At 35.3% G+C, this 10,093-nt stretch overlaps 1 protein-coding gene across 2 annotated transcripts in view; it reads left to right on the plus strand.

Moving 5' to 3' along the window:
- Nucleotides 1-5,667, plus strand: part of Kap-alpha3 (karyopherin alpha3) — a 212,977-nt gene extending 207,310 nt beyond the window's left edge. Inside the window, exon 13 of one of the 2 annotated variants that reach the window (XM_090413974.1) lies at nucleotides 5,006-5,667. In XM_090413974.1, the coding sequence (XP_090270100.1) occupies nucleotides 5,006-5,101 (96 nt within the window). In that variant the 3' untranslated portion in view covers nucleotides 5,102-5,667. Of the gene's footprint in view, nucleotides 1-5,002 lie in introns of both variants that reach the window. The other variant, XM_090413973.1, reaches the window with a different exon arrangement.
- Nucleotides 5,668-10,093: the final 4,426 nt, after the last annotated feature.

The raw sequence follows: 10,093 nt of genomic DNA on the forward strand, positions 1-10,093 counted from the left end.
GTTGATCAGTCTATAGTACATTAGTACCATGTGTGGGTAGAGGGTTAGGAAAGGATAGACTTGTTCACATTTGATTTAAATGACTGTAGATTGTATCCTTTGGGGATCACAACAGGGGGAAGACTGTTCCACAGTACAGCAGTTTCAGGGATGGTGGAGGAGGAGGAAACGAAACTTGTTCTGTGGGTTTCAAGGTGCATTATGAATGGAATGGATGTTGAGCAATGGCTGCACGTGTTCCGACGAGCTGAGTACTAAGCAGGGGAATTATTGATACCATTTTAGATGAACATTTTCCATGGAAATATTTGTAGAATATATATGTTGCAAAGACCAATCGTCTGTGTAAAAGTGGGGGGAGAGTGATTTGGTAAGAGATGGCACCAAACTATGAAATTGAAATTGCCTTCCTCTGTATTGAGCCAAGTGTTTTGAGGCAGCTTTTGGGGTCCCACCCCATAGGTGAGAGAGAGAGCAGTATTCAATAGCTGGGCAGATTTGTTATTTGTATAGGGCTAACAGCTGTTCAGGGGTGAAGTAGCATGTTGAGCAAAAGAGAAATCCTAGTTTTTTAGAAGCTGAGGATGCAATGGTTGTGATGTGTTAAAGAGGCAGTGAAGGAAAAGAAGAAAGTTCTTAGCGAATAAGTCAGCTTATGCTCTTAGAGAATACACAGACAAATGTAAGAAAGCCAAACACTGTAAAACTAGCTAAACAAAAGATACAGGAAGACTTTGGCAAGAACATAGAAAATAAATATCATGAAGGTGGAAAATATTCTGGGGACTATTGAAAAAGCTCAGAAATGGAGGGAGGGAAAAGGTGACATGAAAACTGGAGAAAAAGATATCCTTAATGTATGGGTAATTACTCGAAAAATTACTAAATGAAACGATCAGTGACAGCACAGTGGTAAAAAAAAAAAACACTCAACAGGCATGCAATCAGGAATACATATCCATACTTGAAGTAGAAAAAGCCATCAAAAGCCTGAAATGCAAAAAGGGAGCAGGAGTAGATGACATTCGAACAGAAATACTGGAGTATGGAAGCATAAGTCTTGCAGTAGCTGCACTGCATAGTTCAGAATGGATAGATGGATGAATTCTAGTCTAGATGATTGGAGTAGAGCTCTCATAGTACCCATATGCAAAAAGGGAAATAAAACAATGTGAGAATTACAGAGGTATTTCCCTATTGAGTGTTCCTGGTAAGATTTATGCAATTGTACTTGAAACGGTTGAGAAGGATTGGAAGAGAAGATTACAGAAGAACAAGCTGCATTTAGCATAATAGAGGCTGTCAGGATCGATTTTTGCTTTACAGCAAATAGTTGAGAAATCATGGGAATATAACAAAAATCTGTATTTAAGTTTTGTAGACCTACAAAAAGCATATGACACAGTGCCAAGAGAAAAGCTATTGAAAACGCTCAGTTATATGGTGTCAATGAGGCATTATATCAAGCAATACTTAGTCTTTATTTGAGTTGTAAGTCATCAGTTAAAATTGAAGGAAGTGCAGGAAGATGGTTTGACATTAAATCTGGTGTCAGACAAGGATATACATTCTCTCCGTTCATAATCTACATGAATCAAATTATGAAGGAAAGTGGTGTTTAAGCTGATATCAAAATTGTAGATGTTATTCTCGTGATGTTATGCTTTTAAATAAATCCAATACAAGTCTGGAGGAGTCCCTGACTAAATTGAATAAGTGTTGTAATAAATTTGGTGTGAAAATCAGCAATAAAAATAGGCAGAAACATTGAAAATATCAAATGCATCCTGAATGGAGAACTTGTAGAACAAGTAAAACATTTCAGCTACTTAGGCATAAAGAGTTTGAATATGGAAATAGACAACAGAATCAACAAAGCCAGTATGGTAAGAAGTCAACTGAATAAATTTATATGGAATAAGAGAGAAATTAGTCAAAACACTAAATTAGTTGTATACAAGATAGTGTTCAAACCAATTTTAGCTTATGGATCTGAGAGCCAGGTTAGAAATAAAACACTTGACCAAATTCTAGAGTCCACAGATATGAGAGTCCTGAGAAAGATTAGGGGCATGAACAGATGACATCGACGGCAATGTCATATTAAAAACGAGGATGTTCAGAAAGAACTTGACATTGTTAGCATCCAGGAATGTGTTAGCAGAGCTAATCTCATGTTGGTCACTTAAACAAAATGGTAGTGGAAAGATTAGCATAACAAGTGTTCTCTGCCAGGTTGACAGGAAAAAGATCCAGAGGAAGACAGATATAGGCGGATTGATACAGTAATAAGTGCCTTAGAAGACAGAAATATAAGATCTGATAATTTTGGCATCTTGACAGATAACAGGTTGATTTGGAGGAAAATTGATGATAGGAAGTTAGTAATAATGTAAGTTCTTCATGTAGTGTTATAATATTCTGTACACCTCTTCAAGGTACACATCAGGAATTTGATGATGAAAAAAATGAAAGAGTTTGCAAAAAAGAACTAAACTTTATAGTCTTTTTGCAAACTGGGAGTGGGGGGGCATTGATTAGTTCTAATTGCCTGCAAGGTAAAAAAAATCAGAGCTAAGCTGTGTGTAAAAGTAAACAAAAGTTGTGAGTAGACTTCCGTAAGAATATTGAAGATAAATATATCAGTAAGATAGCAAAATGTTGAGGGCTATTTGAAAAGCTTAGAAGTGGAGGAAAGAATACAATAAATGGAATCAGACATAATAAAAGTGACATGAAAATAAACTAAAATATATTTTGTTATTTGGGGTAATTACTTTATTAATGCATGCTTATGCATATTAGAATTAATGCATGTTACTTAATGCTATGGCAAAAAGTAACATGCAATAAGTAATGCATGTTACTTTTTGCCATAGCATTATAAAGGCTAATGCGTGTCATCTTGTTTTTATCTGAAATGTAATTTAGATAAAATTGGTCCATTGGGTGCAACTTTTTTCCCACCCAGGTTTCCACCACTCTCACATCCTGATGGTACTATAGTTACCTCAGCTAATGACAAGACCGACTTACTAACATCACTCTTCTCTTCGAATTCATGCATTGATGACCTGGGCAGAGTTCCCTCCACTTCATGAAGAACTACTCTCTCCATGTCACCCATTGTCTTCTGGTAGAAAAAAATATGAAGAATCCTTAATAACCTAAATATAAACAAAGCATCTGGTCCTGATTGTACCACACTTATTGTGTTAAAAACTTGTGTCTCAGAACTGCACCTATTCTGTATTGCCTCTTCAATATACCCTATTCAACTGGCATCTACCCTACAACATGGAAATAGGCCCACATCCAGCCCATCCCAAAGAAAGATGATTAAAATCAACTAATGAACTGCCATCCACTTGTTTTTTCTCTCTTTCTCTAAAATTATGCAAAAGATCATCAACAGCCAATCCTTGAACCATCACTTCTGGACTCAAAGCCATGGAAAAATTTGGAGAAACTCATGGAGTTGTCCTCAACATCCAAAGGCATTCGATCAAGTTTGGCACAGAGGCCTACTTAGCAAACTGCAGTCTATGGTCTGCCTTCCACACTCTGCAACTGGATCACCAACTTGCTCTCTGTTCACTGACTACCTGTCATGATGGAAAGTATCATCTCCTGAGATTTCCCCACCAATGCAGGAGTACCCAAGATTCCATTCTTTTACTTACTTTCTTCCTCTTGTTTATAACTGACCTGCCCTCATGGACTTCCAATCCTATCCATGGCTTTTTCGATGACAGTACACTCCATTTCTCCTTTTCGTTTGACAAAGTTTGTAGCACTATGTATCGGAATCCTTAAGATTCACCTTGACCAGTGACCTGAACTCTGATCTCCTAGTTATCTCAGTGAGGCAAGGACAACCTTGTAGACATCAATGCCACCAAAAATAAGTCCTGTCTGATCTCTTGCAAGAAATAGCTTGTATCCCTTCCTCTTACCTTCAACAATACCTAGATATCCAAACATAATCAGATTTCCCTTCTTGGACTGACTGCACTTCTGACATTTCTTGGCACAAACACATTTCAACTATAGCTTCTTAAGCTGCCATAAAACTTGTGTATACTCATTTGCACAAGATACTACTCTACATCCTCACTCGCAGCTAACTCTATACCATTCCCAAATCCACCTGACAATGGAATATTGTTCCATATATATTTGGGGTGGCACACCATAATCCTCTCTAAGATTGCTCAATTCTATCTAGAAGAGAGCAGTCTGGCTAATTAATGATCTCCTCTCTCAGACATCCAGTTTATGCCTTGAGCCTCTTCTACAGATACTCTCATAGACATTAGCCTGGTTGGCTGAGTGGTTAGCATATCTGCTCTCCAGTTATGATGCTGTAGGTTCGCATACCACCAAGGACATGGATGTTTGTGATTGTCCTACTGACCAGTTGTCATATGTACTGCTGTGTCCTGGTGCAGTATGACCTTTGATGTCTTTGCACCATAAAAAAAAAAAAAAAAAAAACTCATGGATAGTTTTCAACTGAATTGGTCACCATTATTCCTCTGCTTTTTTCCAGTATCATTAGAACAAGAGCCACTGCTAACCAACACCCTTTTACATTGAAACTCACTGAACCAACTTCACTGCCTCCTCTTTCATTCTATTTACTTCTGTTCTTTGAAACACCCTTCAGCTGTTCAAGCAAAATGTGAACAGATTTGGAGTAGGTGCCCTCCCTCGATGAGTCTTTGGACTCCGTGGAGGTGTCGTGATAATAATAATAATAATTACTTAATAGTAATTTTTAAATAACATGTTTGAACACAAATGCAGGAAATATTTTAATTTTTATAAGAGTTCCTTTCTTTTGATATGAAAATTGTAAAGTTTATATAAGATTTTTTTAAAACAAATTTCGTTATGTGTGAATAAAAGAAATTTATGATAAATTCAGTTTTTTTTAAAAAAAAAAAAAACTTGATATCATTATTATTAATGTGTTTATATTTCTATTTTTATTTTGAAGCAGGTGGATGAAGATCCCAATCTAATGCCTCAGTCTTCTGATCATAGCTATCAGTTTGATCCCAATGCTCCCATACCCAGTGATGGATTTAAATTTTAAAATACAATGCAAAAATAGTTTGTGATTTCAGCTTCAAGAGGGGGAAGGCAGGTAAATGTGTATAGTGTTTCATCAGCTGGCTTTGGTTGAGATGTAGGAACATTTGGCAAACTAAATGGAAAATGACATCCAGTTGCTTTTACCAGCTACTTCCATGTGTTCGCTGCTTGCAGTATTAAGACTGCTTGCCTGTCACTTAGACAACTGCTGTGCAGATAATTTCAGGCATATACTGGAACAAGATATTTCATCTGTGTTCTACACCAAAGACTTCAGCCCTTTTTCTCACCTACGTGGCAAAAAAAAAAAAAAAATGGATATTACTGTAGCAGCATGACAGAGATCTCACACTTCCTAGTAATATGCATTATAAGATTTTCTGAGGATGCCAGCAAGTGTTGAGATTTTGAATTGTGTAATTTAGTCTCTTCAGCTCATGACTTCCCCTGTTCACATGTGCAGCTGTTTCATTCATTTCTGCATAAGATAGTTTTTAAAACAAAAATACTCCTATTTATGTTTTACTTCTGCAATTTGGATCCCCTAATTTCTTTTCAGATATTCTGCTATGCGTTTATATATATATATATATATATATATATATATATATATATTTTTTTTTTTTTTTTTAAAGCAGCCTTATTAATGAAAACACTAGTGCTACTTTATATCTGTTTTGAATTTCTGCAAGATGAAGCTTTTAATTAACTAAATATAAATAATATAATTTGCTAATGTAAATAGTGAAATGTGGAAATGGCATGGCTGTGCTACCTGCTTGAAATGAAATATGGCCATTTATGAGTAATACAAACTATTTGAAAAAAAAAAAAACTTTTGAAATACTACCTGTTCTTAATTGTGTGCATTACAATCTTTATTGTTCTAATATTTGAATTTCCAGTATATAACACTAATACTATTCGGTTATTAGAATAAACAGTATTTGTATTGAGCACTCAAATTAATAAGAATAGCTAGTGCATGTGTATATATAAATACATATAGAAAATATGTCTCACATTGTCAATTACCTTTTGAATGCTACAGATGTTTCCATGAGAATGGGGGATTTATTTCTAAATAATCATTCCTATGCACCAATAGATTACTGCAGATCTTTTAAGTTCATTTCTTAGAGAGAGCAACATAAACATTTAAATGTTGTGATCTAAAAGAAAGTAACTTTTAAGTCCTGTTATATCTTTTAAAAAAAATTCCATTTAGTGTTAATGAATTTATCCAGTTTTAGGTATTATGAACTGAGAACACTGGCTTTTAAGGATCCCAATTGCATGCAGTTTTTAAGTGATAAATATGTGCAATTTTTCACATTTTTAAATCAAATTTTCATTCAAATTAATGATTGTGCTTCGGAAATTCTTTATCATAATTTACTCAGAGGTAATTTTGTCTAAATTTATATATTGACAGTGTTCTTGGTTGAAATTATGGTTCTTTAAGGAAAGTTGCCATTATTCTTTCTACTTGATAGTTTTATTCTCGTACTCTTTCCACTTTTTTTCGTTGTTATTAATCTAATGGATAGTCACCATGAAATGAAATTATTAAAAACAATAAATAAAAAAAAATTCAAAATTTATACTTCATTAAATGGAACTCCTTGCTCAAAAGAAGTTAGCAATGTCTCTGGCATGTTTCTTCAAGGCAAAGTTTTGTATTATCAGGGATATATCATTTCATGGTGGCACAGTGCCTAAGTTTAATTGCTGCCTTCAGAGAGAGAGATGATTACACTTCTTGCCTTAGCCTTGTCCAAGTACTGAGTGTTTCAATCCCATTCAGGAAAGTCATTTGATAAATGTTAATTGAATGGAACTTTAGCTGGGATGTCATGTGGCCATGTATTATATCATTTTACAAACTGAATGTAAATAATAACGTAACAGTTGAGAAGCAATTTTGAATAATTGTAGCTCATTTTCCTTTGAGTACCAAGTCTTCGATGATGTATGAAGATAATATTACGATGCTTAATGATTATTTGGTAAACTTCTGTCTTGGAACTACAGGGAAATGGGCTGTATATTCTCCACTGCTCAGTGCATAGCAGATATGCTCCTGTAAAAAAAAAAAAATGAAAAAAAATATTAAAAAAAAATCAATTTTTATACTGACTTTGTAGCAGAGTGTTAAATAACACTTTGAGGACAAAGGATGTTTACTGTTATAAAACTGAAGTCTTGGTGTAAGGCTAATAAAATTTTGAATCATTAACCAGTATTCTTGTAAATTTTCTACTATAAATTGCACAAATTTAGTAATACAAAATTCTGCTTAAAATTTTTATAAAATATTTTTGGAATACCTAAAAATAAAATCCCATATTAATGGTAAGCCTCTATAACATACACCAGTGATTAAACATATAAACTTAAATCAGTAAGAAAATATAACCACAGATGCACTGCATAGCCTCTTTTTTTGCAATTGTTTGTTTTCTCATAAATTTGTCATCGACAAAGTAGCAGTTCATGTTGTCAAATACAGGCAAACCCTGACTTATAAATTCAAAATTATCTTGAAAGGTCTATTAAAATGGTGAATTATAAAAATTTTACTTAATCTGCGTATGTTATTTGCATGCCATCTGATAGCAGTCTTCTGCAATGAAGGCATGCATACAATTTCCTCGGTCTGGCTTTCAACAGATGTACTGTATTTTTAGTGTTTTACTGCTGCATATTTTTAGTATGTTTGTGTAGATCTTAAAAATCCAAAGAGAAATAGATGACATGTTAGCCTATTATTGACAGATTTACACTCTCTGTCCAAAAAGAAACCGAACTTTTCGAAAATAGAAGAAACTAGTGGCGGCAACCTTCATTAGTGTTGTGTCAACTGTTTGACATTTGTTTCATTAGAAGCAGAGTTATAGTGCCTAGAGTGACAGTGTGTTTTGACGAATGGTCAGTTGTCACGATATTCATGCCGTACGCGGCGAATTCTCGCTATCAATCGCTTCAAAACTTCTAGATAAAACTCGCCATTGTCCGTTTGGCCAGGGGGAATGAATTCTTTGTGGATAATGCCCTTGGAATCGTAGAAACAAATCAGCATTGTCTTTACTTTTGACTTCTCCAAGCGACTTTTTTTCGGATGCCCCTCTTCTGGTGGTCTCCACTCAGCACTCTAGTGCTTTGTTTCGGGCTCGTACTCAAAACACTACATTTCGTCACCAGTAATGATCGTTTCAAGGAAGTTTGAGCCCTTATGAGCGGTTTTAATGAGGTCCTTGCAGTGTTCAATTCGATACATTTTTTGGTCGTAGGTCAACTTGTGGGGAACAAATCGTGAATTCAATTTACCAAGGCCAAACTCTCAGTCAAAATGTTGTGCACAGTTGATTTTGGAATCCCCAATTCATCTTCAATCAATCTCATGGATGATTTCAAGTTTTCTTTGTCACGCACTTTTTATACAGCCTAGCTTTTCGTCGTCCTCAAGCGTCTCACGACCACTTTGAAATCGCTTAAATCATTCGTAAACTTGAGTACAGGATAAGCATTCATCACCATATGCTTTTTGAAGCATTTGATGCGTTTCAGTAAAACTTTTAAAGTTTAACACAAAAGTCAATCGTAACTCTGAAACTAATCAGACTAATCTAACTGTCACTCTTGGCACTATAACTGGCTTCTAATGAAACAAATGTCATAAACAGTTGCCACAACACTAATGAAGGTTGCCGCTTTCGACAACAAAAAGATACAACAGGTGGTGCCACTAGTTCTATTTTTCAATAAGTTCGGTTTCTGTTTGGGCAGAGGGTGTATGAAGAGAAGAAACAAGCCGGTGTTCAGTTATTTCCTGATATTTTCACAAGAAAGGTTGAATGGCAAACATTTTTTTTTTTTAATTTTCTGTTTTCTCATACTGTTTTTATACTGTATTACACATATTGTCAACTGAATTAGAAACTTTTAATACTGTGTTGTGGACCTCCTTTAGCCTGAATTACAGCACATACAGTTTGACATAGATTCCACAAGATGGTGGATTGCATCTATGTCTTCAGTATACCAGGTGTTCACCAGACTGGTTCAGATCCAGGTCTTTTGGTAGCCAAGGAAGATGGTGAAAGTGACTGTCCTCTCACTAAACCACTGCTGAACAATTCATACACAGTGGGCAGTAGCATTGTCTTCCATGAAACAACCTTCTCCTGCTGGATAAAAATTCAACATTGCAGGATGCACTGGAATGGTAACAATATTCTCACATATTCCTTGGAAGACATCTGACCTTCCAGCAATATCAGAGGATCTACTCTGTAATAACAATAGAACATGCTTGCACTGTGACACCACCTCCAGAACCTTGAGTTGTGTTTACATGGCAAGCTGCATTTATTTTCTGAGAAAACCTTCCCAGACAACAGGTCTTAGACAAGCAGTGCAAGTTATTTTTCCACTGATTAAACACCCAGAATATCTCACTCACCCTTTGAGAAACCACTCAGCTCTGCTGTTCTCAAAATCTTGACTCACCTGGTGAGCACCCACAATAAGCCCTTTATTGAACTCCAAAAGATCCTTTGTTTTTCCCATTGTGAATTACACTATTGATTACTTACCAGCATCATTCTTAAATAGTTGTCTAGAACACATAACGACATATCAAGTATTTTGATTATACACTGCATAAGTGATATTTACATACATCTCTGTACATCTGCATAAATGTTTCTAATTCAGTGGCCAGTATGTGTATATTACTATGCATTAATAGTTACGTATTGAAATCCAATTTGTATGTGAATTCTGTGAATGAACCACAAGAAATAATCTTTAACTCGTGTTAATGCACCACTGCATATTCAGGTACAGTGTTAACAGGTATGGGGGGGGTGGAGAAATCTGACTTGTGTAAAATTGAATTATGTAAAGTTTGGGGGATGTAGCTTTTACATAAGTCAGGAACTGCCTGTAAATGGTAATATCACTAAATGATGTGAGCATTAGTTTTAAC

This window comes from Typopeltis vanoorti, chromosome 24, assembly GCF_054136105.1.
Source record: "Typopeltis vanoorti isolate ZY-2024b chromosome 24, IOZ_Tvanoo_1.0, whole genome shotgun sequence".
NCBI classification, from domain to species: Eukaryota; Metazoa; Arthropoda; class Arachnida; order Uropygi; family Thelyphonidae; genus Typopeltis; species Typopeltis vanoorti.